Raw genomic sequence first — 23,475 nt, forward strand, 5'->3', positions numbered from 1 at the left:
CATTTAAGGTGATTACTCTCTCCAAAGATAGGATCTGGGACTTGTTTTCATTTTTGTGGATAAAATAATTGAAGCAGAGAATTGAGAATTGGGAAACTCATATTGCCTCTCTTTGGCACAACCTTAACCAAGGAAATTTTGATTTTATAAATCAAAAGATTTGTAGCTTTTTTCAGTACAAACAGATTTTACTCATTAGCTATATTCTCTAGTGGTTTTTAACCTTTTTGTTAAAAAAAAATATTGTTTGAGAACATTATGAAAGAAGTAGGCTCTCCCCAATAAAATGTAAGACATGTAAATTTTACATGTAATTTAAGGTGATTCATATATTTTGAGCATGCAGTTCACCTGTTTAAAGTATATAATATAGGCTGGACACAGTGGCTCACACCTGTAATGTCAGCTCTTTGGGAGGCCAACGCAGGTGGATCACAAGGTCAGGAGTTCGAGACCAGCCTGGCCAGCATGGTGAAACACTGTCTATACTAAAAATACAAAATTAGCTGGTGCATGGTGCCAGGTGCCTGTAATCCCAGTTATTCGGGAGGCTGAGGCAGGAGAATTGCTTGAGTCCAAGAGGCAGAGGTTGTAGTGAGCCAAGATGGCGCCACTGCACTCCAGCACTCCAGCCTGGGTGACAGAGTGAGACTCTGTCTCAAAAACAAACAAACTATATATGTGTGTGTGTATGTATATATATATGTATACACACATATATATATATAAAATATGGTATTCAATATATTCAGAGTTGTGAAACCATCACTACAATCAATTTTAAGACATTTTTGTCATCCCAAAAAGAAACCCTATATTCATTTTGAGTTCATTCTCCATTTCACACCAATTCCTCTTTTCTTCTTCTCCCCCCACTCTAATCAACCACTAATTTACTTTGTCTCTATAGGTTTTTCTATTCTTGACATTTTGTATAAATGGAATCATATACTATGTGGTCTTATGTCAGTGGCTTCTTTCATTTATAATGTTTTCAAGGTTCATGTGTGTTATAGCTTGTATCACTATTTCATTCTTTTTTATGACCAAATAATATTCCATTGTATTTTAGTTATTTGTGTGTCAGTTGATGAATATTTGGGTTATTTCTTCTTTTGGCTATTATGAATAATGCTTCTATGAGCATTCACACAAGTTTTTGAGTGGACATATATTTTCATTTCTCTTGTGTCTATACCATACCTAGGAGTGGAATTTCTGGCTTACAGTAATTCTATGTTGAACCTTGGAGAACTACTAGTAGACTGTTTTCCAAAGGAGCCATACCAATATATGTTCCTCCAGCAGTGTATGAGGGTTCCAATTTCTACATGCCACACTTATTATTGTCTTTTTTATTATAACCATCCTAGTAGGCATGAAATATTCTTGTGGTTTTGATTTGTTTCCCTAATTATGTGGAGTGTCATTTTATGTACTTGTAGACCATTTGTACATTTTCCTTTTAGAAATGTCCATTCACGTCTGTTGCCTACTTTTGATTTATTTATCTTTTTATTATTGACTTTGAAGAGTTTTTTTATTATTTAAAGTCTCATCAGATATATGGAGGATTTGTTTTCTCCCATTCTGTCAGTTGTCTTTTCACTTTCTTGATGTTCTTTGCAACATGAAAGTTTTACTTCTAATGAAGTCCAATTTATTTTTTCTTTCGTTGCTCGTGTTTTTGGTTTTCTATTTTATTTTATTTATTTTATTTTTTTGAGATAGAATCTCACTCTGTTGCCCAGGCTGGGGTGCAGTGGCGTGGTCTTGCTCACTGCAGCCTCGGACTCCTGGGTTCAAGTGATAGGCCTGCCTCAGCCTCCCGAGTAGCTGAGATTACAGGCATGAGCCACCACAACTGGCTGACTTTTGTATTTTTAGTAGAGACAAGGTTTCACCATGTTGGCCAGCCTGGTCTTGAACTCCTGACCTCAAGCAATCTGCCTGCCTCGGCCTCTCAAAGTGCTAGGATTATAGGCGTGAGCCACCATGCCTGGCTGTCAGTTTTATTTCTAAGAAGACTTTGCCTAGCCACAGGTCACAAAGATTTAATCCTACATTTTCTTCTGAGTGTTTTATAGTTCTAGCTGTACATTTAGATCTCTGATCTATTTTAAAGTAACTTTTGTGTAGATGTGAAGGAGTCAACTTTGTTCTTTTGCACATGGGATATTCAGTTATCCCAAACTACTTGTTGGAAAGACTATTCTTACCTTGGTTGAATTGTGTTAGCATCCCCTAAGGCCCACTCTTAGACCTTCCTGTAGGTCCATGCACCCAGCTCTTAAGAAAGGTACCGAGTTAGTTAGAAGTCAGTTGGGATACCAGAAAAATGAAAGGGGAGCCACACTGGTTTTTAAGTAGAACCTTAATTAAATTCTTCCTATTACCCTAGATTATGTATTGCTGTATAACAAATTACCCCTGAACTCAGTGGCCTATAACAAAATCTTCTGTGGGTCTTGAATTTGAGAGACTTAGCTTATGTAATCGTGGCTTCGGGTTGCTCATGAAGTTATAGTCAGGATGCCATTTGGGGCCACAGTCAAATTAAGGCTTGGCTGAGGATGGAAGAGCTGCTTCTAAGGTGGCTCAATCACATGGCTGTACAGAAAGCTTTAGCTCCTTGTCACGAGACCTGCCTTCTCCATAGGGCTCCTTGAAAGTGTCTTCATGATGTGGCAGCTAGCTCCCCCGCAGAACTAATGATAAAAGAGTAAAGAGGAAACCAAAGTGCTTTTATAACCTGTTGGCCGTTACACATTGTCTCTTCTACCCTATTCTTTTCATTAGAAATGAGTCACAAAGTTGACCCTAAGGTGCTGGGGGATTAGGCACCACTTTTTCAAAGAAATATCAAAGAATTTGTGGATTTGTTTTTTTCACTTTAATAGAGACAGAATCTTGCTCTGTCACCCAGTCATATTTCACTGCAGCCTCGATCTCTTGGGCTCAAGCAGTCTTCTCACTTCAGCCTCCTGAGTAGCTGGGACTACAGGTGCCTGGCTCATTTTTATTTTTATTTTTTTTAGAAACAGGATCTCACTGTGTTGCCAGTGCTGGTCTTGAAACCTTGACCTTAGGCCATACTCCATCCTCCAGCTTCCCAAGTAGCTGGGATTACAGGTGTGAGCCACTGTACTCAGCTGTGGACATACTTTAAACCACTACATGTTCTTGTCAGTTTTATTTGAAGTAAAGTCTAATTCTAACAGCTAAGGGGCCTTCATATTAGATGCTCACTTACTACTTAATAAAATGATCTCCAAGTCATTCTTTTTTTTTTCTTTCTTCCCCTGTGTTCTTGATTCTTCCAATCTAACCAGACTTAGTGTATTTTAGGATCAAAACAAAGTAGAGGAGCATATATGTATATATATATACACACACACACACACACACATATCAGAAATGTTACGTAAACAAATATGACAGAGAAATAACATGATTTCTAAATTAAAGTAAGTATAAGAAAATTTTCTAAATTGAAATAAGTATGAGAAAATTTTACTTACTAAATTTTCACAGTCGTTTTTCCAATTCCTAGGAAGGAACACACAAGTAGTTATCTTTCAGGCTGTCTTTGAATACTTCCATGACCCTGAACACTAGCTGAGGAGAGTTTCAACCACTGCTAACAGTAAGAAACATTTTCAAGTTAGTCATTACCTTTGTAGTAAGATCATATGAACCCATTTTAATACTTTGTAACCTTGGTTCCTCCTGCAAACTCTTTTGTAGGTAATGACTTTACATGAGTTTGGAACTGGTCTCTAGTGGGAAGTTGTGGGAGGATGAACACAGAAGAGCTGGAGTTATTGAGTGACTCCAAATACAGAAACTATGTAGCCGCAATTGACAAAGCACTAAAGAATTTTGAATACTCCAGTGAATGGGCAGATTTGATATCAGCACTTGGAAAACTTAATAAGGTATGTCTTTATTATCCATTTCATAAAAGGAGTAAAAATTAGAAATCTGTGTTTGTACTTGTTAGATTTCTCTAAATCTTGAAGTAAGAATGCAAAAACATAAATGAACCTTAGATTACTGTTGGTAGTGCTGTTTTTCTTCATGAGTTGCATGCCTGTGTAGTCAAGCATATTGTTAAGGCTTTGGAAGTTTTAATTCAAAGAAATAACAGTGCTTGAAAAATATAGTTATCGCCATGATTATTAGCTATAAAAACAAAAGAAAAGGAAGCAAATATGCTAACTATGAGGGCTAGTAAATTTCCATAATGGAGCATCAGATATGGTGCTGGAATTCCTGGCAGCAAAGTGAATTTCCTGTAAATGGAAAGCAATAATTCCTGTTTTCTTTCCAAATGGTATATAGCAGAAGGAAACATTTTCTATCCTGGCAAGCTATAGTTATAATTCGGTACTTTTTACAAAGGCAATTATATACAAGCAGTTGCTTATGCCTTGCAGCTTGTCCTTGAGTAATTCTTCTTGACATGTCTGGTTTTTATTCCGTTATTGTTGTGGCATCATTGATCAACTTCTGGCTCTTCATTTTGACCTTTTTATTTTTTAAACATCAAATTTTTTTCACCGCATACCCATAGTTAAGGCTTTTTTTTTTTTTTAATTGTTATTGAATGAGAGTGCTTCTAAATATTAAAGGGCTTAGATAGGAAAGGAGTGGTCTTCCAAAAACTATTTTTTATTTTATTTGAGACAAGGTCTTACTCTTTCACCCAGGCTGAAGTCCAGTGGCATGATCATAGCTCATTGCAGACTCCTGGGCTCAAAGGATCCTCCCACCTCAGCCTTCTGAGTAGGTGGGACTGCAGGCATGCCACCATGCCTGGCTAGTTATTATTTTTGTTTTTTTAGAGACAGGATCTCGCTATGTTGACCAAGGTGGTCTTGAACTCTTGGCCTCAAGTGATCCTCCCACCTCAACCTCCCAAAGTGCTGGGATTACAGGCATTAGCCACCACACCCAGCCTATCAAATAGCTTAACGTACAAATTAGGAAAGAAATTTGTCTTAAAATACATACTAAGATGTGTGGGGAAAAGAATACATATTGTTTTTCCTCTGCTTTCACACCACAACAATCAATGCAGAAGACTTCTATAACCCTAAAACAAGTGATTATTTCTCCCTTACCAGCAAGCAAGCAGTTCTACAGTGGATACCGGCTGGATGTGCTACAGTTCAATTTGGACACTACCTGGAGATAGTATCAGATCCCACAGGTTGAGGGCTGAGCCTCATAAGACTGTCCCCCTCTTTTGATGCCAATCACAAGCCCCAGTTTGTTTTACCTGTGCTTCTGATCAACTGGCTATAAAGTTCCACAATCCTTTCTTTAGGTTTAATTTGCTAGAGTGACTCACAGAACTTAAGGTACTGGTTCATTATAAAAGACATTACAAAGGATACAAGTGAAGAGATGCATAGGGTGAGGTCTGGGTGAAGGGATGTAGAACCTTCATGCCCTCTCCAGGAGCGCCACCCTCCAGGAACCTCCGCATGTGTTCAGCTGGCCCGGACACTGTCTAATCATCCTTTTGGGCCTTTTGAGACTTCATTGGATAGGCATGATTGAAGCATGAACAGTTGTGCAGAAATGTGTTAGGACATAAAAGATTTGATCTAATACTAACAGACAAAGTGGGGGAACCCAGCAAGACCCATCTGTCAGATTTTTCCTTGGCCTCTCTGTACAGCATTCCTTCCTTTTGGGTATGGGGCAGGACCCCTTCTGAAATGGAGGTCTTTGACCCACAATGAGACCAAGTAGTCCAGAGAATTTTGTTATGGCCAGCTCTGAGATAGAAAGGTAGAGGAAGATTCCCGCCTTAGGGAGAAAAAGATGAGGAGAGGGCAGGAAAAAGAGAGAAGTTGTTTTTTGAGGCCTGCTTCTGAGGCCCAAAGTTCCCCAATATTATAATAAGGGCTGTGGGAGTTATGAGCCAGGAACCATGGATGAAAACCTAGACACACTCTCACTCACAGTACCACACCAGGATGCTAGTTTTCAACCTAATATGACAGATAATCACTTTGATATCATAAAAAGAAAAATTACCATTTTCAGTATGTCAAGGTTTTGTCTTAAAATTCGATTCAGAAGCTTCTGTTTGACATGTTAGAACTTCTAACATTTATCATTTGAAGTTTGAATAATTATTTCTTTACAACATCCACAAGAAATTCCATCTAAAAGTACAAATTTACTTAAAGGTAGTTAGGTTCTTTTTTTTCTAAAGGGTTCTGAAGAGTCTGTTTCTGAAGATATACTGGGAACTCTTTTTAAAGGCAAGTCATTAAATGATGGAAATTAATTTGCCTAACTAGGTACATAATTTTTTAGATTAATCAATATTCATGAAAATAGATTTCATGGTATCTAGATAATTCAAAGAAGAATACCCAAGTTGTCGATGAAACTTAGCCAAAATTGTGATGGAACAAGACAAGGATTATGTGTGTGTGTGTGTGTGTGTGTGTGTGTGTACTCTTACATATACGTATATGTATATATATATACTCATATGTACATATATATACTCATATACGTACATATATATACACACACACACATACACACTCTTATACTGCCTTTGGTCATTTCATATGTTATGGCAAAAAAAATCCAATTACTTTTGCACCAACCTAATATTTCAACCTGTTTATTCCTCTGTAAAATAAGACTTTGTATATTTCTTCTAAATTCCAGTTCTAATATAGTCTATTCATTCTCAGTCTTCACTTTGTGACGTTCTGTCAATACATGATTATAATATTGACTTCTAGGTTCAAACTAAAGGATTGCATTTATTATAAGATCTTCTTAACTAATCTCCTTTGAGTGGTTGATAAGATAGGATCTGTGTACAGAAATTCTGCCCTGACCATTATTTCTAAGGAAATGTTATGGTTGAAATAAATCAACAGTTGCTTTGTCCAGTTAGAAAAATCAGTTTATAAAAACAAATGGGCAGTGATAATCTCATGTAGATTTTCTTATAAGCATTAGAATTACTTGCTATAATTTGATATACTGGGACAATGGTTATACCTCTTCCAGGTAACTGTAAATATCTATTGTGAGGCCAGACTTTATTTCAAAGTAGTAAAAATAGGTTGAAGGCTGTAACATTCCACGTTCCAGCTGTCTTCTCACATCAAATATTAAAAATTTACCAAAAAAAAATCTAAAATGCCTCTCCTCTCCATAAATTTGTTTTGGAAAATATCATTTTTCATTAAAAATGTCACTCTGTTAACAGGTAACGAGTTTATTTTTTAAACAAATTAATAAAGTTTGTAACATTTCCTCAGTTTTAACTTTGAATATGGTGTATATAGGCAAATGTAGCTAACAGAACACAAAGACCTACAATTAACATTTTTTATAATAGTATGCTAGAAAATGGAAGTAAAATGAATGCAATATTTTGCTTTTCTCAACTACATTAAAATGCTTTCTTCAAGGTTTTACAAAATAATGCAAAGTACCAAGTAGTACCCAAAAAGCTGACCATAGGCAAACGCCTAGCTCAATGTCTACATCCAGCATTACCAGGTGGAGTTCATCGGAAGGCACTTGAAACATATGAAATTATCTTCAAAATAATTGGACCTAAGCGACTTGCCAAAGACCTTTTTTTATATAGGTAAGAATAATTTTACTCTATATATATATATGTATACACAAATAGTATAAAGAAAATGTATTGCTAAACTATTTTATACTTTCTGCACTAAAAACTACAAAATTGAAAATTCCTTAATGATTAGAAGTTTTCAGATATCACTCTTTGTTTTGTTTGGTTTGATATGGAGTCTTGCTCTGTCACCCAGGCTGGAGTACAGTGGCAGGATATTGGCTCACTGCAAGCTCCACCTCCCGGGTTCACGCCATTCTCCTGCCTAAGCCTCCCCAGCAGCTGGGACTACAGGCACACGCTGCCACACCTGGCTAATTTTTTTGTATTTTTAGTAGAGACGGGGTTTCACTGTGTTAGCCAGGATGGTCTCGATCTCCTGACCTCTTGATCTGCCCGCCTTGGCCTTCCAAAGTGCTGGGATTACAGGCGTGAGCCACCACGCCTGGCCTCAAATATCAATCTTAATATTTGAGTTAAGTGATTCAGAAAAATGTAGAACAGTCTTTAATGTCTTTTTGTTTTTTATTCTTAGATACCATTTATTAAAAGTTTTCCTTCAAAGTTGTTGAGACTATAGTACATTCTACCTTTTTAAGCTTGAAAACTGGCCTGAGAAAAAGATAGGATACCTTGATCTCTCAGCAACTTTCAATATCATTGACTCTTCTCCACTTAAAACAGTCTTTTCCTTTGGCTTTCGTTGTACCACATTTTTCTGTTCAGTTACTCTTTCTCAGTGTCCTTTACTAGTCTTTCCTCCTTTACCCAAACTCCACACAGAGTTTCTTAGGGCTCATTTAGTGCAGCACCTTCTTATATTTTCACTTTGTAATCTCTCGTTAGGCAAACTTAGCCATACCCATGATTTATTTTTTATTGTAAATTTTACTGTGTACATTTAAGATACACAACATGATGTGAGATACCTACAGATAATGAAACAATTACTATAGATAAATTAATGTAGCCATCATCTTACATAGTTACCTATTTTTTGTGTATGTGACAGGAGCAGTTAAAATCTATTCATTTAGTAAAAATCCCAAATAAAATATTAGTTATAGTCTTCATGTTGTACATTAGATCTCTAGATTTGTTCATGTGACATTTCCCATTTCCTCCTGCCCGTGGTAACAATTGTTTCATCTTCTATATGCTGACTCCCAACTGGACATTTCCAGTGCTGGCAGCAGCTTTAAACTGCTTGCTTGACATCTCCATATAGATCTTGAAAGGCAACTAACGTGCAACCTGTTTAAAACTAAACTTTCCTCTTCTCCTATAAACCTGACCTTCCTGCAATGTACTATATTAAAGCTCAATAAATGGTATCACCATCTATCGATTTATACAACCCTCAGATCCGAGAGCCACACTTGTTACCTTGTTTTCCCCACCCACGTTTTCCCACCTCTGGTGTACATAGTCTGTTGTTCAGAGTTATGTCTCATGGTGGTTAAGAGGAGAGATGGTAGAGTCAAACTATCTCTGTTATCTTTGGCCTTTGTCCTCACCTGTTTGTGTTTGTGTCCTCACTTGCACAACAGACATAAGATTATCAACCTCATAGGGTGGTTAGTGGAATTGAAAGACTTCATATATGTAAAATGCAGTGGGCAACTTACAGTAAGTTCTTAACACATGTTAGCTACTATTCTGATATATGTCTCAAATACATCTACTTCCCTGAACCTTCACTGGCAGCATGCAGTCTAAGCATCATCTCTAGCTTGGGCTTTATCACTGACCTAACATTCATCCACCATCTGTTCTTATCCTCTTCTACCCTGTTCTCCACATAGTACCAGTGTAATCTTTTTAATATATTAAATAATGTTACTCTCTTGCTAAAAAGCTCTATTGACTTCTTCTCAGCACACTTAAGAAAAAAAATAAGAAAAAGGCTTTAATATGGCTTTGAATAATTCCTGAAGTACTATGACCCTGGCTCTGTCAGTGACCTCAACTCTTAATAAACTAAAACTAAACTATTATTATTTTCCCCCCAATTTATTCCACTCAGGTCAACAAGTCTCTTTGCTTATTATTCCTCATTTTCTTTGCTATTCTCTTGCTCTGTAATTCTCAAATCCAGGTCTCTGATCAGATATCAACTCCTCAGAAGACTTGCTTAGTTATTATCTGAAATGGCCCTTCTTCCACATTTTTATCCCTAGTATTCTGTTCCATTGTGATGTGTTTTTAGGTAGGTTTTTTATTATTATTTATTCTGTTGATATTTGTTGGACTTTAAAAAAATCTATAAATTGGATAGAAAGGAATGAAACAATGGCATTCACAGCAACCTGAATGGAATTGGAAACCATTATTTTAAATGAAGTAACTCAGGAATGGAAAAACAAACATCGTATTTTCTCACTCGTAAGTGGGAGCTAAGCTGTGAGGATGCAAAGGCATAGAATGATACAGTGGACTTTGGGGACCTAGGAGAAAGGGTGTAACGGGGTGTGTGGTAGTAGACTACACTTTGCGTACAGTGTACACTGCTTGGGTGATGGGTGCACCAAAATCTCAGAAATCGCCACTAAAGAACTTATTAATGTAACCAAACACCACCTTTTCCTCAAAAAACCATTAAAAAATTTTTTTTAATTGATGAATTGATGCCTTTCACCCATTTTTTAAAATTTGCAACCACTATCTTTTGAGATTGCCTTCACATCTGTTCTCTCCCCACTTATTAGGTCTTCCTACCATGGCTTCTGTATCTCTTAACCATTGTTTGTATTTTCTGACTTTTTGTCCTTCTGTGCTGCATTCTCAGGAATTTCTTCTGACCTAGTTTCCAGGTCACTAATTCTGTCTGTCTCTTCTTTTTTTAACCACTTAACTTTTCTTTTAAACTGTTGATATAATTTACATTCAATAAAATGAACAGATCATAAATGTTCAATGTGTGGTAAGTTTTGACAAATTTAGTCAATTTTGTAGCCACCTTTCAAAATAAAATATAGAACATCAATGCAGCAAGTTCCCTCCTACCCCTTTCTAGTGGAAACCCCTACTATCCAACTATATGTATTTCCCTCCTTCTGCAGCTTTTAAAAGTTTCTAAATGGTATTTTTGAAGAACCAAAAGTTCTTTATGCTGTCTTTTGAAGAAAGTTTTTTTTAGTTGATTTATCAACCTTTTATTAAGTAGTCCTTTTTGCTTCTTATGTAAGGAATCTTTGCTTGGTATGTTGCTGCTAGAATGTGGAATTACGAAGGTGTTTTTCTGTATTGACATTGTATTCAGAAACTTTGTCAAGTTCACTTGTTCTTTCTAATAGCTTTTGGAATTTTGAGATATAGTCACACTATCTGTGAATGGTGAGTTTTCTCTTCCGATTTTAATAATTTTATATCTTTTTTTGCCTTGTTAAATATTTTTGAAGGTTCAATCAGCCTTTCATTTCTGGAATATATCCAGTTGGCTCATGATTTAGAGTCCTTTTTGTATCACTGGATTTGCTTACTTTTTTTTTTTTTTTTTTTTTGGAGTTTTACATCTTTGTTTAGTAGAGAATGGCTATGATTTTACATTTTTATCTAATTTTGGTTTCAGGTTTATGCTAAATTTCATATTGTTCTCTTATTCCGTTCTGTACAACAGTTTTTATAACATTGGTGTAATTATTTAGGTTTTATCTGAAATTTATCTTTGTGGGAAGATTAGTAATTACAGATTAATTTCTTTAGTAGTTATGATACTATTCAGATCTATTTATGTCAGTTTTAGTGAGTTTTTTCTCTCGAAATTTGCCTGTTTTTACTAAATTTTTAGGTGCATCACCCTAAAGTTCATAATATACTCTTATCTTTGTAACATGTAGGATCTACAGTGATGTCTCCTCTCTCACTTTTGACATTGATGACTCAAGCCATCCTTTTTTTTTAATTGATCAGTCTTATCAGGAGTTTATCAATTTTCTTAGTCTTTTTAAAAACCAACTTTTAATTTTACTGATCCTTTCTACTGTGTATGTGTTTACTCTCTCATTTTTACTCAGATAAGCCTTCTCTGACCACCCTATTTAGAACCTGCCTCTGCTCTAGTCTCCTTGTTATTCTCCTGTAACTTTTTCTCCTCTGCTGTAACATTTATCACCATCTGATATGTATGTATGTGTTAAGAGATACAATAACCAAGGAATTAAAATATGTACATATATATTCTCCAAAAAATAAACTTTATGAGGTTAAAAGAACAAGGATTTCTTACTCTTATTATGCTTACTATGATTAAGTGCTCTATTCTCAGTATCCTGAGGAACTGACAGATAGTAGACCGTTAATAAATATTTGTTTAATGAATAAAGAAATACTATGTGTTATACTCAATTCTTTGATATTTTAAAATATTATTAAAGAGAAATGAGCAAGGAAATATTATTAAAGAGAAATGAACATGAATGTCTTTTTTTTTTTTTTTTGAGACGGAATCTTCCTCTGTCACCCAAGCTGGAGTGCAGTGGTGCAATCTTGGCTCACTGAAACCTCCGCCTCCCAGGTTCAAGCAATTATTCTTCCTCAGCCTCCCAAGTAACTGGGATTACAGGTGCATGCCACCACCGTAAAAAAATACCCAGCTAATTTTTGTATTTGTAGTAGAGACAGGGTTTCACTATGTTGGCCAGGCTGGTCTCGAACTCCTGACTTTGTGATCCTCCTGCCTTGGCCTCCCAAAGTGCTGGGATTACAGGCATGAGCCACTGCGCCCAGTCGAGCATGGATGTCTTAAAGATAGTATGTAAAGCCAGTAAAGATATTTTTAATAGTAGTAAATAATACATTCAAAGAATGATGTTAAGAAAACTGAGCATTGCCAAATCAGTGTGGCACATAATTATCTAATAATTGGTAGATTTTCCTTTCTTAAAGCAAGATTTACATAATTCATGCCTGCTACTTTCTACCTCTTAACAGAAAGTTTAAGCAGCACAGTTATTCTTCAGTTGTAGTATACCTATTTTTCTCATCAGTATGTTACATAAAATTAAATCTAGAATACCATTTCTAAATATGGCAGATATTCTTGTACACATACACACACATGTTATGGAGTAAATGATATCATTGTTCTATACTTTTTTGAAGTATAACTATTTTAAAAACTAAAGTTTATATTAAATGTAGATATGTTTATTTTTAATTAATGATTTTTTCATTTCAAGGTTTACGGTTTAACATAATTAAATACAAATACTTTTAAAGTTCTATAACCTATTACATGATGTAATACCATATTGCCTCTTCATGCGTATTTCTTTTTAATGTGATACAGTGCACAAAGATGTTACTAAGAAGGCTAAAAGTGGAGTTTGAATGCCTTAAAATATTTAGATGGTTATGTAAAGTGAGCTTTTGGTAATATAAATCTGGATTGCAGATTAGACAGATACTGTAGAGCAGTCAGCATTTAGGTGGCAGTTGAAGCCAAGAGAATAATTGAAATTACCTAGGTACATTGTAAATAACAAGGAGGAAAAAAGGAATGAGGACATTTTGAGAGTATTTAGGAGTTTCAGTATTTAAATATCAGGTGGGGGAAAGCAGCCTGTGAAAAGGAGTCAGAGATAGAAAGTGTACCAGGAGGCTGGGCTCAGTGGCTCACGCCTGTAAATCCCAGCACTTTGGGAGGCCGAGGTGAGTGGATTACCTGAGGTCAGGAGTTCAAGACCAGACTGCCCAACATGTCAAAACCTCATCTCAACTAAAAATACAAAATTAGCCAGGTGTGGTGGTGGTGAGTGCCTGTAATACCACCTACTGGGGAGGCTGAGGCATGAGAATCACTTGAACTCGGGAGGTGGAGGTTTCAGTGAGCCAGTTGCACCACTGCACGTCAGCATGGGCAACAGAGTGAGACTACGTCTAAGAAAAAAAAAAACGGGAAAATATACCAGGAGATAAAGCAGTCCTGGAAGTCAAGAAGGAAGGGTGCTTCAAGAGAATGCTCTGGTTAATAGTATCACATGTTAAATTAAATAGGATAAGGTCTGAAGATAGAGCATTGGATCTGGTAGTTGGTAGACATTGGTGACCAAAATGAGAACAGTTTCAGTGGAGGGAGTAGAAGTATCGTGATTGATTAATGATGGAAGGTAATAAATAGAAGAAATTCATATATATATTTTAATAATTGATAGAGAATGGTAGCTTTAAGCCAGAAGGTTAGTTAGAATAAAGATTTTGGGGTTTGGTTATTGCCGTTACTTTTTTCTTGTTTTAGAATTATGAGGAAATATGTGAGTACATTTGTATTAAAAAGCAAAGATGTCAGTTCAGGAAGAAAGAAATTACAGAAAAGAAAAACGATAATGGATGAAGCAGGTCCCTGGACAGGCGGGTCATGGCCCTGGGCACATGGGAAAAAAGGTAGCCTGGAAGAGACTGAGAGACTATGGCTGTATCTTTAGATCAAACAGTACCTAAAATGGGAGACAGAAAAGTAGAAAGCTGAAGCCATTCTGACTTGATGATTTCTGTTTTTTATAAACTAGGAGCAAGAGAGATTCTTAATTCATTTGTTCTTCACTTGCTAAGTACAGGACATGGTACTTGAAACTTAAGATACAGAAATAAAAATATAGTCATGGTCCTTTGTTTTCTGATATTTACAGTCTGTTGGAAAAGATAGACATTAAGCAATTCAAATAAAGAATGATAAGCGTGTTTTGGTAAGTGAATATTGTGTACTATGAGAACGTCAAATAGGGGACCTAACCTAGTCTAATTAGGAGATAGTCTCCGTAAGGAAATGGCTTCTTAGGCTGAGGCCAGAAAGTTTGGGAATCCCCCAGACAAAGAGGGTATAAGTAAGGGAGTGAGAATTGTATCTGTCAGAGCAGCATATGGAAAGGTATGGGCACTAAAAAGAGCATAGAAGGTTCTGAAAGGAACTAGAAAGGAATTCTTCAGTATAGCTGGAGCAGAGGGTACAGGAGTAAAATTGATGAGTATATATGGACTGTTCAGAGGTATGTAGTAGCCATTTTTTAAAGGACGTTAAAGGCCACATTGGCAATGGGGACTCAGTGAAAGGTTTTACCAAGAGCTGCTTCAGGGCAATAATGAACCAATACATGTTAAAACATGAAGAGCAAGATATGATAGCAACTGCTTCTAGGTAGCTATCTGGTAGAGACACAATTTGTTATATTCAAAAAATATCTAGGAGAGTGACTTAGAGAGAGAACTTGATGACCTTGATAACTGATTGCAGGTTAGAATAGAAAATTATTATTATTTTTTTAATTTTTGAATCCAGGGTCTCACTCTGTCACCCTGGCTGGAGTACAGTGTCATGATCACAGCTCATTGCAGCCTCTACCTCCCAGGTTCAAGCAGTCCTCTACTCTCAGCCTCCCAAGTAGCTGGGACTGCAGGCACATGCCACTGTGCCCAGCTAATTTTTATTTTTTGTAGAGATGAGGTCTCACTATGTTTCCTGAGCTAGTCTTAAACTCCTGGGCCTAAGCAGTCCTCCTACCTCAGCCTTCCAAAGTGCTTGGATTACAGGCATGAGCCAACTTGCCCAGCCAGGTTAGAGTAGAAGATTTTTAAAGCTACTCATGAGGCTGAGGCAGGAGGATTGCATGAGTCAAGGATCAGTCCTAGATTTATAGCTTTTGGTCAGCCAGATAGATAGTGATGCCATATTTTGACATGACAGTTATTACAGGGAAGGCACATGTTTTGCTGGGGCACATCAGGGGAGAATTCTGTTTTAGAATTGTGAAATATTAGGACTTTGTGAAACAGCTAGGTAGCTATTGGGTTTATAAGTATAAAACCCAGGTGAGAGAACTGGTCTGGTTTAAAGGATGTAGTCATTAATATACAGGTATCATTTTATGCCAGTCAGTATAACTTTTTCATCAGAAATAAATAAAATATACATATAATTGTGTATGAATTAATATTGTATAGTTATTTTGCTTCCCTCTCCTCTTCTGACTTTTTTTTTTTTTTTTAATAGTTCTGGATTATTTCCTCTTCTTGCAAATGCTGCCATGTCTGTGAAGCCAACTTTGCTCAGTTTGTATGAGATATATTATCTGCCTTTGGGTAAAACACTGAAACCTGGTCTACAGGGATTGCTTACTGGTATTCTTCCTGGCTTAGAAGAAGGATCAGAGTACTATGAGAGGTAAGATCGTATTTGGTGCAGTTATGTCATTGAAGTCATGGATTTGTCAGTAAGCATATTTAGGTAAAATATGTTTTAGCGTCACAAATGAATTATTGTAGACAGTTCAGTATATCACATGAATATTTCTATAGCAATGAAACATTATAGTTTATTCAGTGTATCATACTGAAAATATAGCTAGTGGTAAAAGCATAGACTTCGGAGGTGGATGTACTGAGTTGAAGTCTTGCCTATACAGACAGTGAGCTTAGGGAAGTTTTCTTAATGTCTGAACTTTATTCAGTTTCCTCATCTTTAAAACAAACATAATATCCTTTTATTTGTGTTATTCTAATAGGAAATCACCTAGTCCTTTGCCAAGCACATATAAGTCACTCAAGAAAATTGTGACTCATAATTTAAAATAATATAACAGGACATGTAGATTAGTGATAAGAATGGAAGATTAGTCCATTTTTAAGTTGCTAATGGGGAAAAATAGCTTAGTACCAGTACAGTGCTGTTTCACTAGCTGTTGACGTGGTACTCTTGATATCTAACTGTCCAAATGAAGTTATTTGATCTGTTTGGACCCTATTATTATTTTGGGGGAGTTGATTATTGTAGGCAATGCATGATGGCATTAAGTATCTCTAATATCTCATTACTAATATTCTTATTAAAACACTGAGTTGAAGTAGCAAAAATAGAAAATACCAAACTTACTTTATGAGTAGACATAATTATTTAAATATTTTATTCAAGTACATTGCCTAGTTACTGTTTTTCAGCTGCTCTCGTCATGCAGTAAGAATCTAATTCTTAATATATTGAATTACCTTTTTAAAGGCTCCTTGGGGAAAAAATAATTTTGTCCTCAAAGCTAATCAGTTGCTTTTATTAATTTTTTTTTTTTTTTTTTTTGAGACAGAATCTCACTGTCACCCCTCCTGGAGTGCAGTGGCCTGATCTCAACTCACTGCAACCTCTGCCTCCCAGGTTCAAGCAGTTCTCCTGTCTCAGCCTCCCGAGTAGCTGGGATTACAGGCACCTGCCACCACGACTGACTAATTTTTGTAGTTTTAGTAAAGATAGGATTTCACCATCTTGGCCAGGCTGGCCTTGAACTCCTGACCTCATGATCCACCCCTCTCGGCCTCCCAAAGTGCTGGGATTATAGGCGCGAGCCACCGCATCCGACCCTCTTTTATTAATTTGACTTTTTTACTTATTTGCCTACAGTTTCATAAATGTTATATGAAATTATTTCATTTAGCTTGGAAATCAGTTTTGTTTAAAATAGTTATTTTTCTCTTAAGGAAGCATGGACTTGATACCACTTATAACTCTGCTAGTTACAATTAAAAATTTAACATAGAAATTGAATAATGATCCTTATAACTGTGGTATCCTATGATTTATCTTGTTAATGTTTTGCTAGGTATTCTATATAAGTTTTATAAAAGAATTTGTAAATGTTATTCTTTTACCACATAGATAAATTGAGGCCAGAAGAAATTACAGTGTTAATATTAAGTAGCAAGTAAACAGTATGACTCATCAAATTCTCTTCACTATACTACAGTGTAATAGACTTTTATGTTACTGCATTGTTTATCTTATGTTAAAAATAAATCAAGAGTAATTTTTTTCAACTTTTATTTTGGATTCAGAGAGTACATGTGCAAGTTTATTACTTGGGTATATTGCATGACGCTGAGGTTTGGGGTTTGGATGATCCTTTCACCCAGGTAGTGAGCATAGTATTCAATAGGTAGTTTTTACCCACCCCCCCACTTCTTCCCTCTTCTAAAAAGTAATCTTTAACTGTATTCCTTATTAAAGTGGTAAGGCATCTTTGATTTTTATCATAGATCTAATTCATTAAAGTTTTAAACTTTATAGTGTGTGATTTCAAAAAGAAAGATTTGAAATGTCCTTTTAAGATTCTGTAGAAAGTCAACAGAACATCTATTCTACTATAGGATTACTATTAGCTAAAATGCATACGATATTTTATTACTTAGAGTACTTTAACAACCTAGTGAGGTAGATAGGTCTTGTGGTGGAGTGTATTGTTGTTGTTGTTCTCTTCATTTTACAGATGAGGAGACTGAACTTTTAAGAACAATGAAGTGACTTCCTCAACATATACAGCTAGTAAATGGTGGAGCCAGGACTTAATTTCAGTCCTCTGACTCTAAAGTATATTCTTCTTTCAGTCTATCACACTTATTTCCAGGGTGGGACATATGACTGTAACATGGATGTTTGCATACATTTTTGGAAAAGAACGATTTATTTTTTAAAATATGAGACTAAGTGTTTCCCTTCTTAAACCACTTTATTTATACCTCAGAACAAATACATTGTTGGAAAAGGTTGCTGCTGCTGTGGACCAGTCAGCATTCTACAGTGCCCTGTGGGGTAGTCTTCTCACCAGTCCTGCTGTGCGTTTACCTGGAATCACGTATGTTCTTGCCCATTTAAACAGGAAGCTTTCTATGGAAGATCAACTTTATATAATTGGCAGTGATATTGAGCTAATGGTAGGTCTAAAAATATGGTTGCTCATTTCACAAATATTTCTTTAGAGCCAGACACTATTCCAGACATATATTGAGGATTGTATAATGAACAAAGTTCCTATTTTCATCGAGTTTACATTTATCAAGGAAAATTAAAGGCCAAAATAATAATTACTGTTTTTAAAAGCTTAACTCCAGGCCTCCAGTGATCCTCTCACCTTGGCCTCATAGTCTTCTTTATAAGAAGTGAATTTTAGATAAAGTAATATAGCCAGATTCCATATGGAATTTATGTGAGAAGATGTACTAAAACAGATAGTGAAAGATAATAGGAGGAAAAATCACATGTATTACTTACTTATACAGTATTTTTCTTTTTAATTTCAAGATTAACAAGAAAGGGCAAGCTTTGTATCTCTAGAGTGCTATACTCTTAATAAGAGCAAGGAATACAAAACCCTCAGGGATCATTTTGAAAAATTAAACAATTTGATTGATCATAATTTACTTTTTCCCCATATGATTATGACATTACTGATATTTTAATGCATATTTCTGGTTAGATTTATTTAAGTTAATTTATGTACACCAAAATTAGCCCTTCTTACACTGTAGAGTTACCTGAATTTTGGCAAGTACATAGAGTCATATAACCACTATTGCAATCAAGATACAGAATATTTACATCACCCTAAAAAGTCCTCTGTGCCTTTTTTTTCACTCCCCTTCCTCTACACTCCCAGGCCCTTAGAAACACTGATCTGTTTACTGTTTCTATAGTTTTGTTTTTTCTAGAATGTTACATAAACCATACTGTATATAAGTGGACTCATTTTTTGTGTTCTTTAAATCCATGTTGGTCAGGCTGGCCTCAAACTTCTGACCTCAGGTGATCGACCCACTTCAGCCTCCCAAAGTGCTGGGATTACAGGCATGAGCCACTGCACCTGGCCTGTGTTCATATACCATTAATCAGCTGATGGACATTTGGGTTGTTTCTGTATTTTTTGGCTGTTAAAAATAATGCCCGATTGAACACTCATGTATGAGTTTTAGTATGGACACGTGTTTTCGTTTATTTCGGGTATACATCTAGTAGTGCCATTTCCAAGTTTTTTGGTAACTCTGTCGAACTTTTTGAAGAACTGGCAAGCTTTTTTCCAAAGTGACTGCACCAATTTTTATTCCCACTTGCAGTATATGAAGGTTTCAGTTTCTCCACACCATTGCCAACACTTGTTGTTGTCTTTTTTATCACAGTCCTCCCAGTGGGTATAAAGTGTTCTCATTGTCATTTTGAGTTGCATTTCCCTAATGACTAACAATGAACATCTTGTGGTTGGTTATTGGCTCTTTGTATATCTTCTTTGAATAAATTTCTATTCAAATCCTTTGTCCATCTTAAAAATTAGATTTATTTGCCTTTTTGTTGTTGAATTGTAGGAATTCCTTTTATATTCTGGATATTAAACCCTTGTCATATATGATTTGAAAATATTTTCCCCCATTCTGTAGATTGTCTTCTAACATTCTTGATAGGGTCCCATGAAGCAAAAAAGTTTTAATTTTGATCAAGTCCAGTTCATCTAATTTTTTTTCTCTTGCTGCCTGTGCTTTTCATGTTATAGTTAGGAAACCATTATCTAATGCAAGGTACCAGAGATTTACTCTTTTTTCTTCAATGTGTAAGTTTATTAGAAACTGCCAAACTGTTTTCCAAAATGGCTACACTTTTTAAATTCAGGTTTAAAGTATACTGTTACATTTCTTTTTAATGATTTAATGGAAATTTTAAGCAAATCATTTTTTACTTATTTAAACAAATGACACACATGGAAAAATACTTCCCAGATATCACAAAGGAGTATTCTTTCTAATATTCAAAAAGCTACTATAGATAAATAAAAACAAGTAGAAATGAATCTGAACAGATAATTAATTAAAGGAAATAAAAATAATTCAGACATAAAGAGGTGATCAACATTGTAATAAAGAAATAAAAGTTTAAGCTACACCAAGCCAATTTTCATGTCAGATGGGCAAAAATACAACATATATATATATATTGCTAAGCAAGCATGTGGAGAAACAAATTGTCATGTAAAACTGGTGGGAATATAAGGTGATAGAAACCTAATATAAAGCATTATGCTGTGTATTTATTGACACAGTCTCACTTTGTCACCCAGGATGGAGTGCAGTGGCACAATCTTGGCTCACTGCAACCTCCGCCTCCAGGGTTCAAGTAAACTCCCTTGCCTCAGCCACCTGAGTGGCTGGGATTACAGGCATGCACCACTACACCCAGCTAATTTTTGTATTTTTAGTAGAGACAGGGTTTCAACATGTTGGCCAGACTGATCTCCAACTCCTGACCAAGTGATCTACCCACCTCAGCCTCCCAAAGTCTGGGATTACAGGGGTGAGCCACCATGCCCACAGCATTATGATGTTTAAATTGTAACTGCACATACCCCAAGACCTGGCAATTCTATTTTGAGCAATTTATCTTACAGATGTATGTTATGTAAGTATTATATATTACAACATTATTTACAATAGTGTTTAGAAATGTATAGGTCCACATGATTAGAAACTTGGTTAAATAAATTAGAGTTCATGTATGAAATAAAATACTTTGGCCATTAAGAAATGAAGCTCTTTAATAATAAGGAAAGATCTCTAAAACATGTTAAATGAAAAAGGCAGGTTTGGAATATATGTATGGTGTTTTTCTTGTATTTGCAGGAAATATTCACTAGTAAAACTGTTGCCTACAAAACGGAAGTTGGATAGTTAGAAGTTGTGCTGTATAGTCTTATGTACTTCTTAATTTTTAAGCCATCATGATATATTTACTATTCAAAATAATGTAAATATCTTTAATTATTGATTAGATCCTCAGAAGCATACTTTTGAGAAAATGAAGAGTTGTTACATTTTCATGGCAAAAAATTCTCAGCTAATAGACAATAGATTAAAGATGCTGTTATTTCAGGTAGAAGCAGTAAGTACTTCGGTGCAAGACTCAAGTGTACTTGTACAGAGAAGCACACTGGACCTCATACTCTTCTGTTTTCCTTTCCACATGAGTCAGGTAAAATATTAACGCAGCTATTATTATAAGGCATTCTTGGAAAACTATAGATTGATAATGTATAGTTATTTTTTAAAGGCATGTGTGTTGAATTCCTGTATAAATCAGTAAGCGCATAGAAAATAAGTTCCTTTTTAAGGAGTGGAATTTGTTGTGGAAAAAAAAAAACCTAAAGATAAAAGCTTCACTTATTTGATAAGAATATGGTAATTGAAGTAGATTATTTCATACTTTTGAAAAAAGTTGTAACATATAAAAAGCAAGAGGTTCTCTATTGCTAACTGAGTAAGCCAAGACTGAGACCCAGGCCTTCTACCCAGCCATCATCTGTACTGATGTTATGTTATCTTGTTTTGGTGATTTTAATATGCATGCCAGACCCTTAGCAGAGTTGACTATAACTTAAGAGCCACATGTTTAGTCTCTGTGATATTCTATAGTACTTTTATTACAAATAAGTGCAACTAACTTGACAAATCATAAACGAAGTTCATTCCTAGAACTTAATTTAATCAGTGCTCTCATTTTAAAAGAAATGATCTAAATTCCTTTGAGTTCTAAACCTTTATTTATTCCTAAAAAGGACTATTATTTGAGGTTTTCATAAGAACTGAGATGAATAGATAACTGTAGTGAATTTTCATTATGACTGGCCAATTTTTTATTCATTATTTTATTAACATTTTTCTTTTACTTTATTTAATTTGATATTGAAATATTAGTAACTAAATAATTCTACACTTCATTGTCTATACTTTCACTAATTGGAACATAAACCACTCTGTTTCTATTTTGAGACTTTCACCCTTCAACCAAGGGACTTTATTCTGCCCTCTGGCTTTTCACAGAAACAACTATTGAGTCATCTCAGCATAATCTAATTTCAGCAATGCTCTAGTATAGGGATGGCCAAACAGCCCAAAAGTTAAGAAAGGTTTTTGCTTTTTTAAAGGCTTAGAAAACAAAGAAGAATATGGCAAAGCAATGTATGTGATCTGAAAGTCTAAGATATGTACTGTCTGGATCTTTATCCAAAAAATCTATTGACTTTCACTCTTAAACTTTTCCCATTGCTTTCTTACCTTCCAGGCATTCAACATCATTAGGCCTTCAATTGACAGATGTCTCAACAAGATCTGAGGAATTAAGTCATAGTAGACTCAAGAGTAACTTAATTTGTAATCTTAATATATCAGTGTTTCGTAAGCTTTTCTCAGCCTGTACTTTCTTACTCTGCCTTCTCTGTAATCTGTCAGCCAAAATGTTCTAGATTCTTACATTGTATAATACGTATTATGAAAACAATAGCTTCGTTGAATGTTTTTTAAAAGTATACACCCAATTCTAATAATCTTATAATTCTAATACTTTTCTCCCCACTACTCTACCCAATTCTAATACAGTTCTCCTTCTAACTTTATCAAACTGAATAAGAATTATGAAGTAGGTACCTTAGTGTTCCACTTTGCCTCTTTCTATGTCTTACATATAATAGAATACAATCTGAGTATGGATTTTATTATAATTGTGACTTAACAGTGCCTTCATTACCATATACCAAAAGGATGATTGCTGTTAGGAACTTCAGCAGTGAGATGGACTGCTACACTTCTTTGTTTCCTGGAAAGCTCACCCAAATCTGTAGTACTTACACCTTTGAGATTATAATAGACTTTTTTTCATATTAGAAATAGATGGTGATATCAGTTGTAATCAAGAAGCAACTTCTTTTTTTAAATTTTGCTTTTAATGGACACGAATTGTATATTTATCCTGTACAACATGATGTTTGAAATATGTATACATTCTGGAATCTGTAAATTGAGCTAATTAACATTCATTACCTCATACACATTTTTACAGTGAGAACACTTAAAATGTACTCTGAGCAGTTTTTAAGAATACAATACATTGGCCGGGCGCGGTGGCTCAAGCCTGTAATCCCAGCACTTTGGGAGGCCGAGAAGGGTGGATCACCAGGTCAGGAGATCAAGACCATCCTGGCTAACACGGTGAAACCCTGTCTCTACTAAAAAAATAGAAAAAACTAGCCGGGCGAGGTGGCAGGCGCCTGTAG

At 35.5% G+C, this 23,475-nt stretch overlaps 1 protein-coding gene across 3 annotated transcripts in view; it reads left to right on the plus strand.

The window, feature by feature from the left end:
* The first annotated feature begins 3,551 nt into the window (after positions 1–3,551).
* The window catches only part of DOPEY1 (dopey family member 1), a 76,718-nt gene continuing 56,794 nt past the window's right edge, over positions 3,552–23,475 (plus strand). For all 3 annotated transcript variants that reach the window (XM_011953471.1, XM_011953469.1, XM_011953472.1), the window contains exons 1-6: positions 3,552–3,646; positions 3,748–3,938; positions 7,461–7,642; positions 15,621–15,791; positions 18,133–18,322; positions 21,300–21,398. In XM_011953471.1, coding sequence (XP_011808861.1) covers positions 3,801–3,938; positions 7,461–7,642; positions 15,621–15,791; positions 18,133–18,322; positions 21,300–21,398 — 780 coding nt within the window. In that variant the 5' untranslated portion in view covers positions 3,552–3,646; positions 3,748–3,800. The remainder of the gene's footprint in view (positions 3,647–3,747; positions 3,939–7,460; positions 7,643–15,620; positions 15,792–18,132; positions 18,323–21,299; positions 21,399–23,475) is intronic.

Source organism: Colobus angolensis, unplaced genomic scaffold (assembly GCF_000951035.1).
Source record: "Colobus angolensis palliatus isolate OR3802 unplaced genomic scaffold, Cang.pa_1.0 Scaffold362, whole genome shotgun sequence".
NCBI classification, from domain to species: Eukaryota; Metazoa; Chordata; class Mammalia; order Primates; family Cercopithecidae; genus Colobus; species Colobus angolensis.